We start from the raw sequence: 24,767 nt of genomic DNA on the forward strand, positions 1-24,767 counted from the left end.
TATATATATATATATATATATTGTTTCATACAAACACCATTAGAGTATCAGACTACGGGTTGACAATGATGATTGACTGTTACCCGGTTGTATTTCAGCCAATTACAATAGACTTGCTACATCGTGATTGGTTTAAATAGAACTGGGCAACCGTTAATCGTAATCGTCAATCCGTAATCTGATACGAGCATCAATTACTGGGCTCCGGAAGAAGCATGTATCTCCCAGTATGTGGTGCACTCAGGTGAAGAAGGGAGGTGGGAGGCAGTCCATCCTTCTCCTTGCCTATCATATTAATAACTTTCAATTGACAAAAAATATAATAGGAATTAAAGTGTATTGTGATTAAAAAAGAAAAGAATATGAATGAATATGTATTATCGATAGCAATATGTGCTATGGCTTTGCTTGTAGCATGCATGATATGCCCTTACTTTATTCAATATTTTCAGCTTTCATTATTTTTAGTATATTATAGACTAATTTATATTTAGTAAGATTAAGATTTAATAGATATCAAAAGAAACGGTAATGTCTCAATGTTATATTCAATATACGCCCTTACTTTGCATAGAGAGCTGTCTTGATCTTTTCAATTTTCATTATTTTTAATATGTTGCAGACTCATTCATTTAATAAGGCGAAGATTTGATTTAAAACATAAATGGACACGCACATTCGTATAAAAACGCAAAGCAAGGTTTCACATAGACTAACAACCAAAAATCATCTTTTTTTTAAACTTTTGTTGATAACTTTAATAAACAACGACTAAAACCTTTTGAATATCACGGTTATGATCTTGACATATGTCAAGGTCAAGGTGGAGGGAGTTCCCTAACAGAAGTTTTACTAAATATTTTTATTGAGCACAGCTTGCAGAAGCTCTATTGAAGAAGGAAACATTATTCTATGACGACGTGGAAAAATTAATTGGACCGCCACCCTATGGAAAGAAGCGACTTGTAGAACCAGCAGAATTTGAAAATTCTGATCCAGCTAGAGAATCCCCGTCGGTAGAGAGAGAACCTGTAGAGTGAGAGATGTATTCAAATTTGTTATATAGATATTTATATTCTGTATAAAAATTAGTAAGAGATAAAATAGATTTACATTGAATATATTAAACTATTTTTTAATAAATTTCATAGATTTGTAAAATACCTTTTATCTCACACATACACACACGCACGCACGCACACTACGTGTATATTCTTTATTCATGTATCGTGCATCGCATCTAATTTCTATGGCACAAAACTAAATTTAAATAGTGGTAATAATTAAAATCAAGGAAGTGGAAGAATTATATTTTTATTTCGTTATTTAAGTAGAAATAAAGTTTTGCTATGACACATACATAGTTGAAAAATATAGGAAATGTAGATTTAAAAAATTGTTAAATCTAAAATGCTTCATATGGTCGTTAGTACTTTTTTCTCGTTTTTTTTTTCAATAAAAATAGATACACGTACTTTTCTTTTTAAATATATGTATATATTGTGTATGAATAATTAAGATATACTTTATGTCGAAAAATTAAACATTGTTTTGAACTTTAACGGGCATTTTTGTTATGAATTTTAGAGAGATAATTGTAAGATTAAATATGCAGTAAAGTAGATACTTTAAGTACTTGACTTGATTTGTTTTTATACAAAAAATATTAATATACGTCAAACATGTCGTGTAACAGAAGTTGCAACTCAAGCTGCTTATCTGTGGTTCTTATTAATCTTGAAATAATTTATATTTCGGAAAAATCATTATTTTATCTCTCAATATTAAAAAGGAATATTAGAAATATAAATTCTAAAAAATTATTTAGATCATTTAATAATTTATAATATTTATATATTAAGATGATATATAGTTATTAGCAGTAATCATTAAATTATTTAAGAAAAGATAGTTTATCGTAATACAATGTGATCAATATGATGATCAATTTTGTCAAAATAAAGTTGATCAGACTATATTAGTTTATGACGTTATGTATATAACACAGCTAAAATAAACAAAATAGAATATATTATACTAAAAAAAAAAAAAAATAAGGAATAACGGTAATAATACAACAATACAATTATATGTCTATGCCACACATTACTGTGGCCGGGTATCTTGAATAAGCGAGATAATATTACATATTTATCATTGGCATTATAAATTGTAGGAACAGTTAGTGTTTACTTGAAGTTTCGAACTAAGGACGATTTTGATTTTTTATTTGTGCCTTGCCAGGGCACCTATTGTGGAACAAGCCAGAATGAATTCCGATCGACATTATTCCGTTTCCCTTAGAAAACACAATAAAAATCTAGGGAATAATTGAATAATTCCGATCGGAATTAATTCCGAATAATTCGTATATGTACCCAGTTCTTTAAGCATGCACCTCTACAGGGAATGAAAGTAACTATTTACTGTTACTCAGTTACCTAATTACCTTGTTGTAATAACGATTTGGTAATAACGTTGCGAATTTTTTATTATGTTAATGTAACATGAGAGTTGGAACAGTCAGTAGTTACTTATAACGTGGGAAGTCATTCGTTAGTGAAAAAATAACTCGCAATTTGTAACTCGTTATTTTTGAATGTAACTTGTAATGAGTAACTTTACGGCGTTACTCGTTACTTATTACTTTTTTCAATAAGTAACGCGTAATGGCAATTTACTTTTCAAAATGACTTCTTGGGGTAACTCTAGCGCTTAGTTGATCATTATTACAACATATATCATAAAAAATTACAACATTATTATAAAAAATTATTATAAAAAGTAACTGTAAAAGTAACACGGAAAAGTAACTTCCATTCTCTGCACCTCTATCACATTTAATATCGATTCTTATTGTTTAACAATTAAATCTTTGATAACTCCATTAAGAGCTCGCTCCAAGTGCGAGCCGTCCCAATAAACCTTTCCACAATGCTCACAGATGTAAAAAATCTGTACATTTTTCAGTACGTTTAGTGGGACTTTATCAATTTGTATTCGCATGTTGTATCTGGTCGTACAAGCGTCAATGTCAAGAGTATCTATGGACAAACGCCATGTACGATGTTCGCTATTTGTAAAATGATTATTCGGATTTCGAACAACTTCAAAATCATCGTTCAAATCGGAATTATCGGCATCTGTTTCTAACGTATTATTATCAGCTCGATTAGGCAATACTCGATAATTGTTTCTTCTTATAATTTTCACGAAGCTAGATCAAAATAAAATTTTTATTATATGTAATTGAAAAAAAGGAAAGAAGATAGATATATGTATATATAAATAAGTCAATAAATTAATTCACCTTTGCATAAGACGATCCATTAGCTTCTTTGGAACTTTCACGAATTCGTCGAAATTACATATTTGGCATCGGCTGAAAATATCATTCTGTGTTACCACAATACCGAAGTAATTTAAAACTTCACGTAGTTGGTTGTCAGCTGTGTCGGCCATTATTCTATAGCAATTCTCCAGCGGTAGATACTGCTTAAACTAATAGAGAATATTGAAATAAGATCTAAATTAATGTTAACATAATATAAGAACAGATCTTACTTTTTCATAATTCTTGTTACGCGTTAATAGAATCCTATTTTCGCGCATTGCCAGTCTCGCGGAATCATCTCCTCCTTGATCAAATAATACATGTATACAATCTATGCCACACATGCGCAATTTGCTGCTTAAACCACCCAACATCGAATCGCATACAACGCGCCATGTATGTGCAGGGATTGAATCGCAATTCCGTCGTTGTACGGACTCGGGTTTATTCGTATTATTTTGTCTATTTGGAGTATTTCGTCTACCTTGAATATCTTCCCATCTATCCTGTTTGTCATATCTATTATAATTATCGCGTCTACCTTGATTACCACCACGTCTACTCTGGGTATCATATTTATTATGATTATCGTAATTATCATATCTTTTCTGATTGTCATATCTTCCGTTGGATGTCTGACTCATTCTGGCATTTGCGTGTTTATTCTGATTATGATTATCATATCGTCTTTGGTCATCGCGTCTTCTATCATTAACTATTTGGATTATTCTAGTATGTGCACTTCTGTCATGATTATGATTATCGTGATTATCATATTTTCTCTGGTTATCATATCTGTTGTCACTGGTTGATTCACGATATACAGATTTACTTTGATTCTGTTTATTATTATACCCATATTTGAATGTAGACTTGTGTGCTATACCATATTTTGGTGAAGTTCCTACTACATTCATGCGATAATCCTCATTGTCTTTATTAGGTATTGGTGGATTTGAATATGTATATTTCTATAAAACAGTCAATAATGAAGTCTCTAATATGAGAAATATAATTAAATCAATCTAACATATTTTGTTAACCCTCTATCTGCAATCTGTTTTGGCATAAGCAAACAAAATTTCACTTTTAAATTTCTCCAAAATAAAGAGAACAGCAAAGTCTCTAGTTTCCCCTTTCTAAAATATCTTGTTAAAAATCTATTTGGTAATGTTTTAACCTTGAATTTGTTTACATTTCTTGAAAGCCTACAACAGGAAAAAAAAACAACTTGTGCTGGACGGAGAGAGTAAAAATATGATTGCAGATGAGGAGTTAAAACGTTTATTCTTATATAAAAGAAGATAAAGACAAACATATTGTATATATTTAAATAAATCAATTATTCTGTGGCTTTGAAGGATAATATAGCAAAGGAAGAAATAAAGATATACATCTAACAATAAAAGGTTTTCCCTCATAATAAAGATAATATTTTCGTCAGATTATATGGAATATTTTTCCATTCATCTTTAAATGAAAAAAATTACCGCTTTTTTTTTTTATTAAAGCGTTATTATGTTACATTCATGTATTAATATAATTTATTGCAACTTATACCTTATGTGCAGTTTTATTCGCATTAGTCTTTGTATGTGCATGCGGAATATGCTGTATTTCAGCACAAATATCTTCAAACGGTATGGCCATATCTGCTGAATAATCTGCTAGTACATTGTATATTTCCAACAAACAATATGCGTCTAGTGCTGTCACATAATAAACACACATACACACACATATATATGTGTAGTAATGGAGAAGATCATATATTAATCAAATTAAATAGAAGATATAAAAACGATTACTAACCAGCGTATATTATTTGACTTTCCCTCAATGGTCTCAGTTCCCAATTTGAAAACTGATCAGACTTATCGAGTCTTTGTCCGAAACATAATTCCACAAGTTTACTTAAACTTCTGTTTGTGAAATTTGGATCACCTTTGTATGGGAAAACAAAATTGTATTCTTCTACTAATTTTCTCCATAAAAGCATCAAATCAAGATATCCTTGGCCGTGTGTTTTAATGGACGATAGGGCAGGTAAACTATTACGTATTACAGTCATGTCTTGTGCTATTCCAAAGCCTATATGAAAAATTATTATATTATTATTAATATACAATTTCAATATCTCTCACATTTGTATTATTGAATATGTCATTTGTATCATAAAATTAATTCTATTTCCAAAATAAATGTAAAATATAACACATATATACATTGTATCAAAATATGTATTAAAATAATACAGACAATATACTATTTTAGATAATTGAAAACACATACCAATCTTGATAATATCTTTATTTCCAAATAATACAAGACCAAGTTCATTCCAGAGTTCAAGTAATTTATCGCCAATAGTAGTTATATCCAGAATGTAGACGTTATCCTCAGTAGCTACTTGCATAAGTGCTAGTTCAGGTTGTTTAGTTCCTGATAAAATATATGCATTTTACTTTAATTAAATTAAAATTATATATTATTATTCTGTATCTTATTCATATGTTCAGGTTTTGATTATAATTACCAAAGCTAGGTTTCCACTCTAAATCAATTCCAACTATATTAACATCCCTCAAGCCATTATCAAGGAATTCTTCGAATAATCGTCCATCATCTACTAATTTGATGTTTTCTCTCGGTAATTTTAAAATATGATAATTTACATTATCCTCACTTGGTTCCCAGGTTTTATCTCTACTTGTCGAAGCGCCCTCATTTACCACTGCAAACTATAATATTATAGACATTTTTCAAAATGCAAATATAAAAATATAGGTAAAAGCATTACATGGTGCATTCTGTTCTTCTATATGTACAATAGCCCATGGCCATTCATCTTTAGGTATTTCGTACTCCTTTGCCCAATATAATCCTTCTTGTGCATCATTAGCGTTAATTAACATACTTAGCAACTCTGTTTGTAATTTGGCATCGTTTCCTACTGCTTCTCTTACCATTTCTCTCCAACTGGCAATATCTACATAACAAAAACAATTAAATAAAAAAATTTTTATTTTTATGTGAGAATAATCTTTCTAAGGCTGCGGTGAAAGTCTCACTACAAATGTTTCGAAGCGTTTGGTTGACCAATTAGAAAAAAGAATTTTATAAATTGACGAATCAAAAATTGCTTTAAAGCATTTGTAGCATCGTTGACCGTACCCTATAAATCGTAATATAGAAAAAGTTATTTATCATAATATAGATAATTACTTAAACTATTATCCACATAGCGTTTATGTATAAGAAATTGCAATGCTCCTTCGTTCCGTTTTGTATTTAAATGAGGGCATACATCGGGTGATAAATTATATTGCTTTATTAAACGTGCAATGAGCTTCGTTATTGGGCGAATTTGTGTCAATGATATCTTAACTTCTGGTATATCATTTGTACTGAAAAAATTTGCCTCAGTAAAAATCTCCATTATATAACAATTGTTAGATTTGGGTGTTTAATAAAAATTAATATATTACTTACTAAACAAATTGTTCCAATATAATCTGTACGTTTTTTCCCGGTGCTATTAAATTGTCTAAATAAGTTGTTAAGGATTTTTGAACCTCTGGACAACCTGTTAAAAATTTGTCAACTATTTGTAATTTATTTTGTAGTATAAGAGGTAGTAATAATATTTGTGGATCCATAAAATGACTTTGCAATTGTAGCATTGCTATATATTGTGCAGCTTCTTTATATTCTTTTTCTTGTATTATATCCTGAAAAAGTATATGTATGTATGTATGTGGGTGTATATATATATATATATATGCACACACACGCATGTATGTGTATATATATATATATATAAGTAAGTGGCTGTTTGAAATAGAAATTGTGTTTGTGTGTGTGTGTGTGTGTATATATATATATATATATATATACACATATAGTTGTGTACATAAATACAAAACAGATAGTTATATTTCTAGCAACACACCTTTATCGTATGTAGGAATATATCTTTGTGTTCCACAAAATCATATATAACAGATATCTTCTCCATTAACACCATCTGTTTCATATGTTTTTGTCTTACTAATTTAAATGCTGCTAGTTTCAAATCAGGAACAAGAAATTCCTTGTATCCTTCTTTTCTTTCTTCTATCCAATTTGAAAACTCTTCTATCACTGAAATACAATCGAAATTACAAGAAGCCTATGATTTTCAAGAGATTAGAATTGAAGTCTATCACACACGATATATCTTTCTCTCTCAAAATATTGTCTAACAATTATAGGAAATTACTTGTATAAATTATGTACATTGAGAAACATGTTATCTTAATTTTTATATGTAGAAACAAAAATGGAAACTAATTTTGATTAGTTTATATGCATTTTTTTTCATGTAATCATCAAAGTCGTTGGAGATGTATGTTCTTAACATGAATTATTACATAGTATTTCTTCTATGTTAGCCAAGTTAATAAATTACAAAAATTATAACTGTTAAATATCATATATTGCAAACATATTTTATATAAAAAGTATAAAAAATAAACCTGCAAATGCAAGCGACTTGCTGTTTGTCATGTGATCAAAATCCGAAACGTTGACCATAATTCTTAATGTGCTAAGATATGGATTTGGAGCCGTCTCGAAGTAATCCGTCAATGTTTTGCTGACACCATCGCATTTTTTCCCTACGATTGATACGATTGCACATTTAATGTACGCGATCGAGTGATAAAATATATATAGAAGATAAAATTAAATGCTTACACAGCGTCCACATCCGATGCAGAGTATCAAGCCATATCTTCGTGGCTTCATCGATAGAAGAGAAGAACAACAGATCCATATCAGTCTTCTGACGTCGGCTCATCACTTGGAAATTCTTGACGATTTTGAATTTCGTCCGTCGTTGACTAATATGTCGGCTGTCGAGAATATAGCAAATTCGGATATTCTCGCCTTGGGAACACTCCAAAAGTCGACAATAGAGAATATCATGGAAGAACACGGATAATCGTAATATAAGAAACAAGAGAATAACAAAGAGATGATACTCATTTGACCCTACGTCGCAATATCGACGAGAAAAAACGTTCGCCGAACCTCTTTACCCACCCATGTTCGTACTCTATCGTATCGTATCGTAACGTAGTACATACAGTATCGTACCCTCTGAAGTTTGCGCCACTTTACGCTAGTGTTGTTCTCAAAGGCCTAGTGCCCTAATTTACATCGATCTCATTTGATACTCGTACCAACTAGTAACTTTCTTAAGCCGACGACACATGATGCTTGTTTTCCCGCTATTAAGATTAGGGCTTAATATTAATTTGTTGTACGTATGTACGACAAAGATCACTATTCCACCCACGAGGGTATATTGCTGGGTTCACCCTGTATCCGATTTTCGTCGTACGACGCCCTGCAACCAATCAGAAAACAGAATTCCGATGATACGAAGCAAAATCCATCGGAATCCTGTTTTCTGATTGGTTGCAGAGCGTCGCACGACGCAAATCGGATGCAAGGTTAGGGAGCCTTTATGTTGGCTGTAAAGCTGGAAACACAATAGACACAGGCAACAGGGAATAACGAGCCGTCCAATCAGAGATTTGGAGTTTAAGTTCGATATTATATCCCAGAGCTCTGAGATTGGATGGCTCGTTATTAACTGTTGCCTATGCCTATTGCCTGTGTCTATTGTGTTTCCAGCTTATCTTGCAAGTCTATGATCTTGAGCAATGTCTATGGGTGCCTTCCGTTTCTCGCATAATGCATCGTTTATCCTTGTTGCTCACCAAATGTTAAACAAGGACAATGGATGCATCATGCACATCATACGCGATACGGAACGCACCTTATGTGTGGATTCCGTCCATGTGCGACAATATGACAGACGTACCCACGTACCGTTTATGGGCCTAAACACAAAGCGATCATAACATTCATAACTGAATTGTAGAACGTAAGTCGTAGTAGTTGTAGATTGACAAAACATTGTGCATTGACCTATGACTACATGGAGAGAAATCTGTTAAGAATATATTTCTTACATTTAATAACAACATCAGTAAATAAATCGGTTTCGTTGATATCCGCGATAAAGCTTCAATAATCTGTTACAGATCTATTGCACTCGAGGAAGTCCTGCAATACGAAGGAAAGCTATTCTTATTCAGATTCTAGACAGTCTAGCCAAGATTCTAACAAAGAAAAACGTTTTGAAAAAGAGAGGTCTGGTTGTCAATCGAATCAAAATGCGAACAGGCAAACCGACGAACCATCGACAAGCCGTGAAACAATGATTGATCGTGGTAATCTGCGATGCGGTTTAAACGTGTCAAACAAAAAGCCTGCAAGTTTAATCTTCCGCGAAATACGCCCAATGTGAATGCCGGCTTTCAGAATGGCGTATTCTAGTAAATTACTGGAATACGCAGGTTATGGCTCCTGCACACTGGACGCGGAAACGCTTGTCGCGTGGCAAAATGAGACGCGGTAACCAATGAACGCATTAGGAGCTGTAAGCTTATTGGCTACCGCCGCATCACATTTTGCCGCGCGGCAAGCGTTTCCCCGTCCAGTGTGCAGAAGCCATTACGCTTAGGCAGGTTACGCCGCATGTGACGGCACCCTTAGAACTCCGTTAACGGCGCTAACTCGCTGAGATTGCTGAGAACTCGACTGAACTATTTATATTCATATAATATAGGAATGTTACTTACATGTCTGATCCTCTGTGCAAAGTAATCTGGGTAATATAATTTAGTTCAGTATACAGAATCATAAAATTGGATTAAAAATATATCAATTGACGTGTTTTTTTTTTCGTGAAATGAATGAATCTGGCAGAAAAGTGTCGCTCTGCCCCGTGAACCTAGATATTAATCGTTAAAATTGACGACTTTTCAGGTTAGGAAATCTATCACAGCCATGAAAAAGGCCTTCCTCTGTTCTTGCTATATGTGAAAAGTTGTAAACTTTTGTGGAATCATTCATGGGTTTTCAACCTGGCATACAAAGCGAGATTTAATAAAAAAAAAAAAAATAGTCTTTGATTTTACGGAAACTGTAGCGGGAGCGGAGCGGGAACCTTTCGCTGTCCTTGACCTCGACACGTACATGGGCTTGTACTTCGCGAATTGTGATTGGCGATTGCCGAGAATTCCGTTCTTCTCGCCCTCCCCTTCCCCCAGCTCCTCTAGCCCGCGGCGTGAGGAGAGAGAAGGAATTCTCCGCTATCAGAGCCATCTCAGCCATCAGAGAAGGGTCCAGAAGGTCTCGTCTTCTTTTTCATAGCCGCAATTTTCCTAACCTGAATAGTCGTCAACTTTAACGATTAATATCTCTGTTCAGAGCGGGGCAGAGCGACACTTGTTTCTGTCAGATTCTTTCGTTTCATGCAAAACTGCATCGATTGAGCCGAATTTCATCAAAATTGAAGAGTGGGTAGGAGTATTCTAAATAATTATCGAATTTATGTCTGTTCATTACCAGATAATGGGTGCTCTCCAGCAAGGACACAGTCGGACACAGTGTAACACAATGAATCATTACATCCTTGTTATTTGCCTACGTTAAACAAGGATGAAACGATTCACTGTTTTCACGTGTTACACAGTGTCTGACTGTGTCCTTGCTAGAAAGCATTCAGTTGATGAATATAATGTGTATTAATTTTTAATTCTAAAATGTTGAAAGAAATAAACAAAATTTAATTATTAAGATTATTAATCATTGTGACAATCTCGAATTAACTGTGAGCACACGTAATTAAAGCAACAGTCACATCTCGTGACTATAGTAATGGAAACTACAAAAATGTTAAATTGTTTTATTTTTTAATAAAATTTTGTAAAATTATGTATACTTGGAAAAATTTAAATTTTATTGTATATGATGGCATCTAATGATGTTTGAATTCAAATGAATTTGAATAATTCAAATGAAATTGAAAAAGGAAATTAAATTGTATAATCAACGGAACTATGAAACACTGTTGTTGTAATGCGTAATACGGACAAAATTATGCTGCTCTGATAGAAATTATTTAGCGGTTATTATATTTATATCTTTACATTTTATTAATTTAATATTAAAAAACTTAAACACACAGAAGTGGTAAATGTTTATAAACAAAACTATCTATAAGATAAATTTTTTTTTGAAAATGATTTATTTTTTCCTTTTATACAAAACTTTTAATCTACGTACATTTTATAACCAAATTAATCCAGAATGAATCACACCATTTTCAGGTTAGCAGTTAATAGTTATCACTATATTCTTTTTTAAAAATGGCTACTACTGGCGATGAGAGAGACACAATAATAGATCAAACTTTGTCAGAGAAATTGTTACAGAAAGGACAAAAGTCACCATTTCTTATTGCAAGTATGTGAGCTTTTTTAAACATATACCTAAAATATAAATATTTATCATTAATATCTAATGCATGTATTGCTTTTTAAATAGGTTTAATAAGTTTAGCAGGTATCTGTGGCTATGGTGTTTATGCGTTTAAGAAGAAAAAGATATCTACACAGTTATATTTACTACAACTCCGAGTTGCTGCCCAAGGAACAGCAATAGCTTTTCTGACAATAGGAATGGGATATCACATGATAAGGAAGTATGTCTTGCACGATGAAAAAGAACCATGATGCTTAATGCTAAATTAATAGCTTAATTGTTTAATAAAATAGGAATTAGAGAAATGTAAAAAGTATATTGTCATTATTTATTTAAAAATCGTAATATATGTAATTATTTTATTACATGCTTTTTCCGACTTTAATTATATTTCTAATAACATTATTGATTTTATTCTTATTAGCTAATAGTAGTAAAATATGTATATTAATGTTTATTAGTGACCATCAGTTACCGCAATATACTGGATGTACATATATCCAATAGATATTTATAATCTTTAATAACACTCTGTTCTCGACAAAATTTGACCTCTTTTACTAATTGTCACACCCCTGATGGAAATTTTTACCTAAATTGTAATGAATAATGATGAAATATTACTGAATTTCGTATTGAAATCTATATTAATCTATATATTCACTTTCAGCATTATTTTATTCGGTTTTTCACACTTGGTTAATGTACGAAATATTTGGTATAGGCATATCAATTATATGACAACATGTAGATAGTATGTTTACATACATTTGATATTTAATATACGTACTTAATATTTATTTATTTCATTTCTTTCTAAAAATTATTTTTAGCCTTTGTTCAAGAAATATCATTCAAATACAAAGTAGTGTATCGATATCGGAATTTTCTAATAATTCTAAAATTAATTACCGATTTAATTGATGTCGCAGTTGAGGTGATTTAAAGGATACTGGTACCGCAGCCGATCCCCCCCATCAAAGTTATCAAGGTGTATTGTGCTTAATATAGGGAGCTGCAACGGACTCGCGTGATCGACGCCAGTGTGCGCGTGTGTGCGCGTGTGCGCGCACTCGCTGTACAGTACTTGCTGCTACTTGGCGCGCGCGTTGCAGCGTTCCGACTGTTCCGACTGTTCCGAGGGTTCCGAGGGTTCCGAGCGATAGTCTGACACGAGTGTTGCGTGGTACGCGGCTGTCGCATATATACTCATCTCGTATAGAGCGCACCGAGCGTCGTATATATATATATATATATACGTACGCGACCTATTCGGAGTGATCGGCACGGCGATCGATCGTTGGACCGTTGGACCGTTCGACCGTTCACGTCCCGTCAGCCCCGTGTATCGAGTCATTCGAGTCTCGAGTTAGTCGAGTGTCGAGGCTCGAGAGCGAGCCGGAGGATCAGTGGCCGTGCTCTGTCGACGCTACACGATCGCGTTGATCGATCTCCCCGGCCCGGCCCGGCCCGGCCCGGCGACGGTCAGTCGGCTGACTCGGCTCCGATTTACTCGCAGCCAAGTTAACTCATTGTCAGTACCGACCGCGACGAAATCGAGAGTCGCGCGAGCAACGAACGGCGCGCTCACGTTGACGGTTACGTCGCGCGATTTAAATCAATTTAAATTAAATCGCGAGCTGAGATCTTGGAATTGTTCGATTGTGCTCGCAGATCGGTCGGCACGCGCCTGTGACTGGAGCGTACGATGCTTGCTCCGTGCGACCTATCATCCAGTGCTTTCTATACATACATATATATATATAGTATGGAATCTAGTTCGATGATGATCGACGTTTGATCGGGCATTACAGCAGCATTATATGATGCGACGGCGGCTACAATGAACGTTCCGATCGTGGCAGGGGACGTCGTCGACGATGGCGGCTTCGATCGGCCGCGATTCGTTCGGGTAAGTTGATATCACTGGCCGGATTCCTATTGAATTTCACGGTCCCGCGACTTCAAATTAGCAAACTTATCGTGCTCGAAGGACGTCTATTGAGGATGAGTATTGAATTTTGCTTTTATAGCGCGAGTTACAACACGCCGTGGATCCATCGCCGTTGTGTCGCCGTTGAGATTCGCCAAATATATTATATTCTCGGGATTCCAATCATCGCGACGATCTCGATCCGATATATACGAGTATGTTTTCATCGATCCGATCCGCCGCGCCGGAAACGATCGTTCTGTCAAAGGCCCGTGGTACTTTCACTTTCGCTTCTATCTGGCGATGTTCAGGACCGCGTTTACCGCTAAAACACTGCCGCCTCTTATTGCTCAACTATCATATTTAATAAAATGCTCGTATAGTAAAATGCCCTTGATTAAAACAAATGCGAAAAGGAGACAATTTAATCTTGCGAGAGAACTCAACTTGCGACAACTCTCGCGTATAATCAATGTAAAATGAATATCGGACACGAGCTGACGGAATTATGAAATTTACAAAGCAAGTTTAACAAGTTAAAAAATTGATTCACAGCGTCACACGCTCATGCATAATTGAGTATCCTTCAGATCAGACGCAGGTGTGATATTATTGTACAAACGTATAACGTATTAACTATACATATGTTGCATGCATATGTTAAAATTTCATCGCGACGGACAATCGAATGGAAATTTCATTATATCGTATATATGTGTATAGAACCGGTTACAGCAACGCATTCCATACGATATGCTATAAATTTGAGAGAGATTGGCTGGCAATAAAACAAGTCACAATGCTTTTCATTGAGATGTATTTTAGTCTAGAATGTATCTCTATCCGAGAATTTTTTTTTATTCTCGGTCACAGAGTCTCACCGTTATCTGTTAATTAATTTGTTATTTTAGTATTATAGAATAATACTTATAATAGAATAATTTATTTACTTTAATTCACATGCCGAGAAAGGATTTGGTTTACAATTTTTACTCCACACACACACACACACACTTCCATTCATCCCCTATAATTACTTGACTAATTATAACAAATCTTTAGATTAGTATGACAAAAAAAAAAGTATAGAATTGAACTGAAAAATTATATAACTTTGTAATTATTTCATTAATTTGAAGATTTTTTTTTGAATGCTATAAATCTTATATTTTAAATATATGCAAATTAATCAGATAATGTAATCAATTTTAATTAAATATGAAAAAAATTCTTAATCTATATTCTTTATCACGTTTGCCGATTGCGCTACGATATGATGTCATTTATGACAGTGTGAGAGAAAATTGTGATATAAATAATCATAAACAGTATTCTGTTAAAGAATAATAGAGAATAAACATTTATAATGAGATCACTTGTTCTCGATAAACTAAAGAAGAGAGGAATTAATTTAATCTTAGAAATTAAAGTGGTGTATACAATATAAGAGATCTAAAAAATTCCGTGTCACTTTGTACGTTCAAGTACAAGCCGTGTTTTTACTTATGTTTAAAAATTATTTCAGATATTAGTCGTTTGTTTAAAAAGCTTTCTTTATTTGGAATTTTATATTATCCCAATCAAAATTGTATGCAAATTCCAGTCTACGCTCAGTAATTACAGAGTGTTTCAATTAATATATGGTTCGTTTTCCAATTAATATGCTTCTTACGCTCCTCTCAATTCTTGTCTTTAACATTCTGCTTGACTCACGTATAAGGTGCATCGCAATCCTTGCAATTAATTCTGTAAACAACATACGTGGCAAAACTGAGAGTTTATCCTTGAGTACTTTGATAAACTTACATAGCTTGTTAAATCTCGTATATGTTATTCGTACACTGTCTTTGTAGAAGAATTTGTTCTGAAATCTTTCTATTGTTTATTAATTAGTTTTTTATTTTACTAAAATTTCATTGAAACGAAAATTTTAAATGAAACCTACACGTATTTTTTTACAATTGAACAAAGACTAAAATTCCATATCCACAACAAACATATTACACATAATTTACAAGTGAAAGATAAATATTTCACTATTCCTTACGTCAAGTCTATCTCAGAGAGCTTTCTTCCGATTTCTAGCATGTTCCATTGTAAATTAGCTTTTACCATTCCTAACACTTTAAAAGGTCTTATTAGGAGAGAAAAAGATAAGTTGGAATTTTTATCCAACCAAAATGTTGTATATAAGATCTCATGTGATGACTGTGAAGCGAGTTATGTTAATCAGACAAAGAGAAAATTAAGTACGAGGTTACATGAACATAAATCTGACATTAGGAAGAATACAAGTTCTCCCACTATCGCATAACTGATCATCGCGTCAATTTTGACCACAACTTTAGATGGAACGATGTGAGAATTTTAGATTGCGAATCTTCGTATAATATAAGAGATTGGTGTCTGAAATGATTCACATCAAAAGACAAAAACAGGGTCTAAATAAAATGAATGATACGGAATCATTACCCGAGTCTTATTCGCAAATTATACAATCTCTTTCTCCTTCTTAACTGCTTGCGTGTTAGGTTGCATTGCGTGTTTGACGATACACTGTCTCGATCACGAGATATTTTTGTGTTGAGAATGTTTTTACTCGCTCCTCCATAAGTGCAAGAGAATGAGTGTGATATTCAACCTTTTTGTTATAATCCATCGGATGTTATGTATACTTTACGCACGTGGTACCTATACTTGAGCCATATGCGTCGCGAGATATCGAGTGCAATCGCGCATTGAATCCTCGCGACGCGACGTTTTGTGTAGGAAGATTCCACAAAGATACGACGCACTATAACCATTATCATTATAGAAATAAGAGATAACAATACCTGCCACACATTCAAAATATAGCTGTAAACTTGTCTAGAGCTGGAGATACCAGCGTTACATACTCATTAACATTACATTTTGTCTAATTGCTTCACATATCGTAAAGTTACAACTTCAATTACAGTTGCACTTATTTATTAAAATAAGTATTCGACGAATGTTCGCTTGAAAATTTTGTCTGCAACTGAAGGTATTTAATTTTTACTGAATGCATACGTTAATGTGGACGTTATAGTTTGAAACTGTGGCTTTCTGTCCACAGAAATGGATACTGATTTACATTTTGAAACACACATTAAGAAAGTTAAATGTTACAAAATTTTATTTAACTTAATCAATTGGATTACCATTGCTCTTTCAATAGCTCTCTCTTTCTCTCTAATAGTGTACATACTTGTGATGCTTATGTTTACATACAGGTGCATGTTTTGCATCTATTAAAGTATATCGTACCTACATGCTTAATTTTTAGCGATAAACGAGCGATTCTTTTATTAGAATTTTTTATCTCGATAACGATGAGAAAATTTACCTTGGCGAGCGCGATGTGCGACTCTTACCTCCTTAGGCTTCATCCAATTGGCATAATTGCTTTAACGAGGTACATCGTAAAAGAACACGTGCCTATTGTTACCTTGTATTCTTAAGAATGCGTGCATGTATAAACGATAAAATCACATTACTTACATGAATTGCGATTACTTTTCGTTTAAGTGTACCAATTGGTAGCGATTCAGACTCTCGTCTACCTTGAACATTTCAAAAATTCGACGTAAATTTAAAATTAAAATCATTTCACGAGTCCAGAGAACAAAAAGTTCAAAATCGAGACATAAGACTTTTTAAACATGTCTTTTAGATGTCTTTAAGGCATATTTTTTTTTAAGAAGTGTCTTTAAGATATCTTTTTATATAGGGATGTCTTTAAGACATCTTACATGTCTCGTTTTCGTGCATGTCGTCTGGGAATCGCTATTTCTCGATTAAAATTATAGATTTCATATTTTTACAAATCCATTTCAGGGTTGGCAAAAGTCCACATTTTTTGGATAAAGTCCATGCCAGTGGTAAAAACCGATCTTTTTTTCCGGAAAAAATCGGCAAAAAACCTGGTCTTTTCTATTAAAAATAATCATATAAATATAGATTTGATTATTTTGAGTAAAAATGCATTAAGGCCCGATTTCACAATACATGTTACTTAAAGATTAAAGGTAACCAAGAAATTCATGAATGAATTTCATCGATGAACCTGTTGATAACCTTCAGTCTATAGGTAACCATATATTGTGAAAACGGGCTTAAGAGGAAGACATAAGAGCCCTGTATGGGCTTGCTTTGAATCTTGTACAGTTGACAACATTATTAAGCAGAAATGTATCGCTTGTGGAACATTAGTTAGTGGAAAAGCTCCACGACTGAAACAACATCTTCAAAAGTGTAGTAAGTTTGAAAATAACGATGATGATAATTCAAGTAAAAGTGAATCAGACAGGAAGAGTGAAACGAATAAATCAAGTAAAAGAAGAGAGATGCATCGATACCGAATCACCTTCATGTTCTTATATTTTAAAGCAGCAGTTTTATAGTTTTTACCAGTTTATTATTCCAGTGTGGATAAACTTCGGACCGGTAAAATCCGGAATTTACCCTGGTTTTTTCCACCCACTGGATTTTTCCTGCCAACCCTGATCCATTTTGATAATTGTACGATGTTATCGAGATAAAATTCAAGGAATTAAAAAATATTGTTTGTAAAGAAATTGTTGATGCAGGATATGTGTACGAAACTTACTGCTTTATTAAAATTCTAATCATACAACAAACTATAAATTCATTGCAAAACATGAATTGTAGAATAAATTATTTTTATTTAGGCAAATTAAAAAAGGTAATTTAGAAATAATAATTTGTCAAGGAAATGTTTGTGAATACGGCTGTATCTCATTATGAGTTATAATATACTCTTTTTCTTCATAGAACAATTTCAAATTACGTCATACTTTGTGTCGCAAATAATAAATTGTGAAACTGCGCAATGAGGAAAATGGTTGTATACGAGACATTCATAAATAATAAAATGAGGAATACGTCATCTGTGCATTTACATGTATCGAACAACTTATGTTTATCAATGCTTTTAACAGGTGCAAGATTTTTTTATTGCATCTGTTTTAGTAATTTTAACCGAAAGTTTTTTGTATATACGATACATAACGACGTTCATGCGTCAAGCGGTTAGGTGGCCCGTTTTACATTTTTATGCATTCGGCGTCGCGACGCTGGCGCTGTTGCGTCGCTTGATCGCTTAAAACAAAAAACCAAATACCCTTTTAATGACAGACAGACAGATGACCATGACGCGGTAAAAAGGCTTAGGCATTGCTTTGTTATACATTAATAGTAACGAAACAATATAACAAAATTCTGCTAAATAATAACATTCTCTAGTTAACGACATGTACAAAATATTTAAAAAAATAATAATACTTTTTCTTACTACCTTTTCTGAAAATTTATTGGATATTGTATAATTTCAATGTTTTACAATATTTTTTACTTCCATGTTTAATGTCATTTTGAGTTTAGAATTCGTTAGTTACTAAATTCATATTTAGTGTCTCGAAGATATATATCTAATTAGGCGTGAGTAAATTTAATATTGTGGGTATATAGTATCATATTCGATATCACTTTTGATAATCATTTTTTATTTGCCATTTTCAATTTAAGTTTTCGTTTGAGAAAAGGCTCTTTATCCCGTATAGAGTTTTACAATTATTGCGTTGCCATGGCATCACAGACACTAGCACAATATTGGCAAACTATGTTGCACAGTACTGGTTAAGTACTGAATGGCAACTTGGGCCCAGTACCTGACAGAACCTTGGTCATCAGTTGACAGCCGTAGCAGATGTTGGTTTTGTTATAACTGTTGGCGATCCTATAATATACGAGATCAATCAATTAATTACCAAAGCGATTTCATTACAAGTACCTACTGTCGGATAGATTTTTTTTTCAAAAAGTGAGTCTTTTTGGCCACTGGCTGCTCATCTGCTGTGTCGAGAAAACAGGAGTAAATTCGGGCAATGATCGCGCGATTAGGTCGCTCCTCCGACCGCGACCGGAATACGCTCGAATGGATACGTTCTCCATCATACGTACCACACCTTCGTCTACCATTCCGGAAATCGTGCGACGCATAACGCACCTGTTCTTTCTGTTTTTCTCCTTTTTTTCAGACTCTCTCTGTCTCCCCCCTCTTTCGAGGATCTCGATCCACGTCACACGGCGCGATCCTCGCAATTTTTATTTAAAATTTCATCATAAAGCTTTCTGGAGATCACTCAGAGTCATGACCTTGACAATATATGTCGAGGTCAAAGTCATCGGACGTGCAGGGTCCGTTATTTTCAAGATACACCGTTTATTTATATTACAGACAGTAATACATTTATTAAGAGAGTATCGTTAACATACCGGTCTCTTCATATGGAAAACATATCTTTATACACGAAACGTACATAGGTAACGATGTAGAATCGTGATATGCGAATAATTCTGTGTGCATATATATTCGTATGAAATCATCCATAAACTATATAGAATTCGTGAAATGCCGTTTACGACATTGCATGAATTCTATAGTTTATGCAGCGAATCTTTATCAGTGAATCTGTGTACGAGATATCTATAATACAGTCATGCCACGGGTCTAGAAACAAAAGAAAATGATCCTTTCTTATCGGAAAAAAATTTACGTAACCAGGTAATCGAATGGTTTATCCACACTTCTCAGATCTTATCTTATCAGAAAAATAACGATCCAATCAATATATCACTTGCAACTTATAGCGCGAAAAGATTAAATACTAAAGTAAACATTTCTGATATCATGTACTAAAAGAATTAAGCTATTCTTCTTGCTATTCTTTTATTCTCGTAATGTCTCAGAATCCTAATTATTCCTTTACTTAACGAAAACTTTATCGTGTAAATTTTCGATATAAATTTTAAACATTAAAAGAATCAAACAGATTGTATCTTTTTATCATGTGAGAAAGAGACAGAAACGGTATAGAGACGAGAGAAAAGAAAAGAAGAAATTTCAAAATTAAAATTTTGTTAAAGCGAGTAAAAGAAAAATGATTAAACGTGAAAAGATTGGGAATCGAAAGAATTTATTTATTAAAAACCTTGCGCATATCGATACTAGATGGAGAGAAAGATTGGCTAGGGCACGTACATCGTCTGGCAAGAAACGAATCATCAAGGGACACGTCGTGACGGCAATTACTAACCGATGAGCTGGCACGTGTTTCCCTGAACAAGTGGCTGACTCTTTCTTCGTGTGAAAGAAGATCCCTAATCTAATCGCTAGTCTGGCGCCTTTAACCGCACTTCTATTCTTGAAATTATACCTTCCTGTTTTTTTCTTTGAAGTCTGAGCGTAGAAAAAAACTGTGGAATCGAGTACAAAAATTAAATCACGTATTTAAATTATTTTGACTTCTTGGTACTTTGTCCTTACATTTTTCCCTATTTTTTTGTTTCCAAAAGAATTATATTTAATTAAAAACATTAAAAGAGCGTAGTGTAATGCGGGTCTATATACGAGTACAACAGCGGTCGTAGGGTCTTAAGTCGTAGAAAATTGACCAATTGCAGTCGATTATTCTTCTCATATTCGACTGTGATTGATTAATAGACTTGGCATTAAAAAAAAGAATAGCAATTTTATATATCAAATATTATAGAGTTTGCGCGATATCAGCCTTATGTCTTTCAGGACGAGTCAGACTTATCATTGGCTGCGTTCAGCAGAAAAAGTAGCTTTGCAAAATTCTTTAATACGATTGATCTTGTCCTTAGTTTCTCACTGGATCTGAATGTATAAACCAATCGTACTCTCAAGAATTACATGTTGCTTTTGCTGCTAAAAAACGCAGCCATTGGCTGCATTCAGGGATGGATCCAGAAACTTTTCAAGGTTGGAGCCATTGGCGGATTTATATGCTATTGGATTACCAATCAAGTTTTTCCAACATCATGTGCCAACAATGACAAAAAAGGGAAATTTCCAGTTTCCATGCCTTTCCGTCCTTATGTTTTAATTTACGCGTCACAAGTGAAAATTTTTTTGAGGTGAGGGGGTCGTGGACATGGCCCCCATCGTGGATCCGTCTCTGGCTGCATTCAACAGAAAAAGCAGCTTTATATTATTATTAAATTAATTGTATTATAAATAGCTTTATTGTAAAATTTTTTAATAGATTAATTCTTGCCTTTAATTCCTCTTTGAATCTAATCGCCTAAATGTATAAAAATATAAACGAATCCTATTGAAGAATCTTACAAAGAATATTTGCAAAGGTGCTTTTTCTGCTGAATGCAGCCGTTGATTCTGAAATTCGCATCGGTTTCATCTGCAAGGTAGCACGGTACACTCTACGCATACAATAGAAAAACGAAGCGACATTCGATCGAGTGCTTTAATAGCGTATGCAGGCGACGCAACGTGCTCGCGACGCGACGCTCGCGTGAGTCACGCTGGCATGGCGCGGCGCGGCGCGGCGCGGCGGCGCAGCTGTCAGGCGGTAGCAGTGTAGCACTGGTAGCAGGTAGCTGCCCATACCTGCCTTCCGGTACTCCCGAACGGCGGAGACGTTGCTTCCTTGCGTTTTCCTATTCCTTGGTGAGCGCCGTACAAACTTATGTGAGTCACGTCGCACCGTGCGTAATCGCGCATGTCGGCGACACGCGGCGCATCTTCGTGCCTCTAAATGCGAAACAAGTCACGTCATGGCCGCTCGTTAAATTAGGGATACCTTGCCACGGTCCCTAATTTTATCGCATACTTAGGGATCTCGAAAATAGGACACCTCTCTCGTCGACAATAGACTAATTTCACATCCTGCAAGCAGTCAAAGCAGTAAAAATCGTTGGAAATTTTTCATTCTACACTTAACAGAGTTAATTAAGAATGTTTTGGCTGTACAATATTACCTAAAAGTATATAAGCCAATATCATTAAAAAAATTTTGATGATATTAACCCGTAAATACAATCCCCCTGACCAACTGCAAAAGCAAATAATTTTATTTATTATGATTTTTTGCAACAAAATGTGCCTATATTTTTCTAGTTAGTCAATAACTTTTAAATATGTAAGTGGACCCAAATAAATATTTGCATGGATATTTATTATTTTTTTGATCAATAGGTATATGTGTATAAAATTTGATTTAATTCTTAATGTTGTACTTTCTCATCAAATTTATAAATAAATATTATGAAATGCGATTTTTTACGCGTATAAGAATCAAAATAAACAAAGAAAATTAAATAATTGTTAAACCAATTAGAGAATTGTGCTCAAATATACAAATATTCATGAGAGACGTAATAATAGAACAATCTATGAAATTTTTATATTTTTAATATTATTTTTAGATGTGACACATACATCCTTAATGAAAAAGATAACATCTTTGTAAAATATGAAATATTTAATTTTATTTATTATCTTCTCTCTCTCTCTCTCTCGAATAAATTTATTTGCGTTCTTTCGAAAAAAGGCTTGCTCGCGTAATATTGAATTGGGTAACAAAACGCACGGGTGAACATATCATTATATCGCTCACTTGTTACAACAACGACATACATATAACTAAAAATCATCCTTTCTGAATTAATTGTAGAAAAAGAATAGAAACATAGGAAAAAGAGAGATACTTCGAAAGAACATACTTTTAATCATCCTCTGTAATCGGTTATTTTGATACACTAAAATCAAATTTCAGCATTAATATTTCAAAATTTTAATTCCAAACATTAAAATTTATTTTCTGAAAAATTTTGTTTACTGAATTGTTGCAACAAATGAGTGATATTATGACTATCACATAACAATTTTTACAGGTAATTCGAAAAATATGTTAACAATGCAAAGAAATTAATACCATATTTCTTCGAAATTTTGTAGCTACATTTCAACAATTCTATCGAAAAGTATTGAAATTAACTTTGTAGAGACATAATCCTTCCATAAGTAGTTTCTTCGTTAGCAGTCATCATAGTGAAGACCTGACCATTTACAGTAAATCAATGCTTATAGGCCGATATTCAATAATCGATTGTTATATTTGAGGCTGTTTTAGGTATGTGTTACAGCCTTAAGATGTCATGAGCCAATCAGAAAGTCGTATTAGCATCCTAAGACATTGATACTTAAGAGGTTCTTAAAATAAGAACCGACTATATATGAATACCGGTCATAGACGCGCCTCACATAGAATGAAATCGAACGGATGCGCTTGTTTGTATGCATCGCTTCTAATCATAACGCTAACCTGCCAATATGAAAAAGCAATCACGTAACGTACCGTAAATCGCAAATATCAGTCTCACATTGCGAAATCACTGAGAACGCGATATTTTTGCGTCACGCGAATCGCTTAGGGCGCATTCCATTTTTATGCCAGAATACGCGTTTTACGCGTTTTATCAGGTGCGACAAGTAAAAAACGATTAGTTCTTTCGCAATCGGTTACGTAAATATACCGCTTGACCGCGTATGTATTCCCTGGAGCGGCAAGTGCACGGTGTCTTTTTCCTCAACGCGGAAATTTTTCCGGTACGGTCCGGAAGAATATTCGAAAAGGTCGTATTCTATTAACCGATAGCGGAAAAGTCCCCAGTTCCATGCTCATCTATCCCGATAAACTAATCATCGCGAGCGCCTTCCTCTCAGTGCCTATCTCAAAGTGGCAACGTTGATTTTCCATATCATCTAACGGCTTTCGATTTGCAACATAAAGATTCTGCATTCTGAGTTTTGTTTTATTGTAATCCCCAATTATCAAACCTCACATAATAATTTTCACGTAGATCGAAAAGATGGGTTGTAATTGGAAACCCAACCCCGAAATGAAACGAAATTTAACAGAAAAGTTCATTTATTACTCGTAAGATCGTAATTCATCATCGTAATGGGTTTATTGTACACACAAAGAATGATCTAATCAGTAGTTACCTATAATATATCATTAAAGCGGCACGCAGAGTTTTACGTAAAACTTGATTTAAATGGTAGTATGAAACCGAAGTGGGGGAAGGGAAGGAGGGGAGAGAGATGTTAAATGGAAAGTATGTATAATTAGATATATCAAATTGAAATTACACAAATTTTTCACATCATATAATTAATTTTAACAAACGGATTTTGCTGGATTTTCAAGCTATTCTGGCTTGAAGTGTACAGAGTGGCCATCTAGTCTA

General features: G+C 33.8%; 4 protein-coding genes across 7 annotated transcripts in view; 3 read left to right on the forward strand and 1 right to left on the reverse strand.

Moving 5' to 3' along the window:
* Nucleotides 1-1,123, forward strand: part of Spg7 (SPG7 matrix AAA peptidase subunit, paraplegin) — a 5,737-nt gene extending 4,614 nt beyond the window's left edge. The window contains exon 9 of one of the 2 annotated variants that reach the window (XM_018518329.1): nucleotides 876-1,123. In XM_018518329.1, the coding sequence (XP_018373831.1) occupies nucleotides 876-1,040 (165 nt within the window). In that variant the 3' untranslated portion in view covers nucleotides 1,041-1,123. The other variant, XM_018518330.1, reaches the window with a different exon arrangement.
* Nucleotides 1,124-2,060: 937 nt separating this feature from the next.
* Nbr (exonuclease mut-7 homolog) lies at nucleotides 2,061-8,437 on the reverse strand. The gene is made up of 13 exons (XM_018518328.1): nucleotides 8,072-8,437; nucleotides 7,852-7,992; nucleotides 7,287-7,477; nucleotides 6,827-7,065; nucleotides 6,560-6,741; nucleotides 6,135-6,323; nucleotides 5,871-6,068; nucleotides 5,627-5,776; nucleotides 5,147-5,425; nucleotides 4,895-5,043; nucleotides 3,565-4,305; nucleotides 3,311-3,501; nucleotides 2,061-3,217 (listed from the first exon to the last, which is right to left on the reverse strand). The coding sequence occupies exons 1-13, from the start codon at nucleotides 8,172-8,174 to the stop codon at nucleotides 2,854-2,856; spliced, it is 3,117 nt and encodes a 1,038-aa protein (XP_018373830.1). The 5' UTR covers nucleotides 8,175-8,437; the 3' UTR covers nucleotides 2,061-2,853.
* A 1,529-nt stretch (nucleotides 8,438-9,966) lies between these two features.
* Nucleotides 9,967-12,023, forward strand: LOC108768043 (HIG1 domain family member 1A, mitochondrial). 3 transcript variants are annotated; one of them, XM_018518259.1, is made up of 3 exons: nucleotides 9,967-10,059; nucleotides 11,563-11,698; nucleotides 11,780-12,023. In XM_018518259.1, exons 2-3 carry the CDS (start codon nucleotides 11,602-11,604, stop codon nucleotides 11,965-11,967), a joined length of 285 nt encoding a protein of 94 aa, XP_018373761.1. In that variant the 5' UTR covers nucleotides 9,967-10,059; nucleotides 11,563-11,601; the 3' UTR covers nucleotides 11,968-12,023. The 3 variants fall into 3 exon arrangements, with proteins under 3 accessions (XP_018373761.1, XP_018373760.1, XP_018373763.1); XM_018518258.1 differs by lacking the exon at nucleotides 9,967-10,059 and adding an exon at nucleotides 10,714-10,749; XM_018518261.1 differs by lacking the exon at nucleotides 9,967-10,059 and adding an exon at nucleotides 10,731-10,753.
* Nucleotides 12,024-13,114: 1,091 nt separating this feature from the next.
* Rhp (GTP-Rho-binding protein rhophilin) overlaps nucleotides 13,115-24,767 on the forward strand; it is a 40,881-nt gene continuing 29,228 nt past the window's right edge. The window contains exon 1 of the mRNA XM_018518338.1: nucleotides 13,115-13,628. Within this exon, the coding sequence (XP_018373840.1) occupies nucleotides 13,560-13,628 (69 nt within the window). The 5' untranslated portion in view covers nucleotides 13,115-13,559. The remainder of the gene's footprint in view (nucleotides 13,629-24,767) is intronic.

This window comes from Trachymyrmex cornetzi, unplaced genomic scaffold, assembly GCF_001594075.2.
Source record: "Trachymyrmex cornetzi isolate Tcor2-1 unplaced genomic scaffold, Tcor1.1 scaffold748, whole genome shotgun sequence".
Lineage (NCBI taxonomy): Eukaryota > Metazoa > Arthropoda > Insecta > Hymenoptera > Formicidae > Trachymyrmex > Trachymyrmex cornetzi.

What these genes read in the sequence shown, in the direction of transcription:
- Nbr (XM_018518328.1), bottom strand. Translation starts at nt 8,174, where the DNA reads ATGAGCCGACGTCAGAAGACTGATATGGATCTGTTGTTCTTCTCTTCT. An exon ending in AGAGTGGAAACCTAGCTTTG is followed by an intron (nt 5,777 to 5,870) that starts GTAATTATAATC and finishes ATATTTTATCAG; the next exon opens with GAACTAAACAACCTGAACTA. An exon ending in AAGTCAAATAATATACGCTG is followed by an intron (nt 5,044 to 5,146) that starts GTTAGTAATCGT and finishes ATTATGTGACAG; the next exon opens with CACTAGACGCATATTGTTTG.
- LOC108768043 (XM_018518259.1), top strand. Translation starts at nt 11,602, where the DNA reads ATGGCTACTACTGGCGATGAGAGAGACACAATAATAGATCAAACTTTG. An exon ending in GTCACCATTTCTTATTGCAA is followed by an intron (nt 11,699 to 11,779) that starts GTATGTGAGCTT and finishes CTTTTTAAATAG; the next exon opens with GTTTAATAAGTTTAGCAGGT.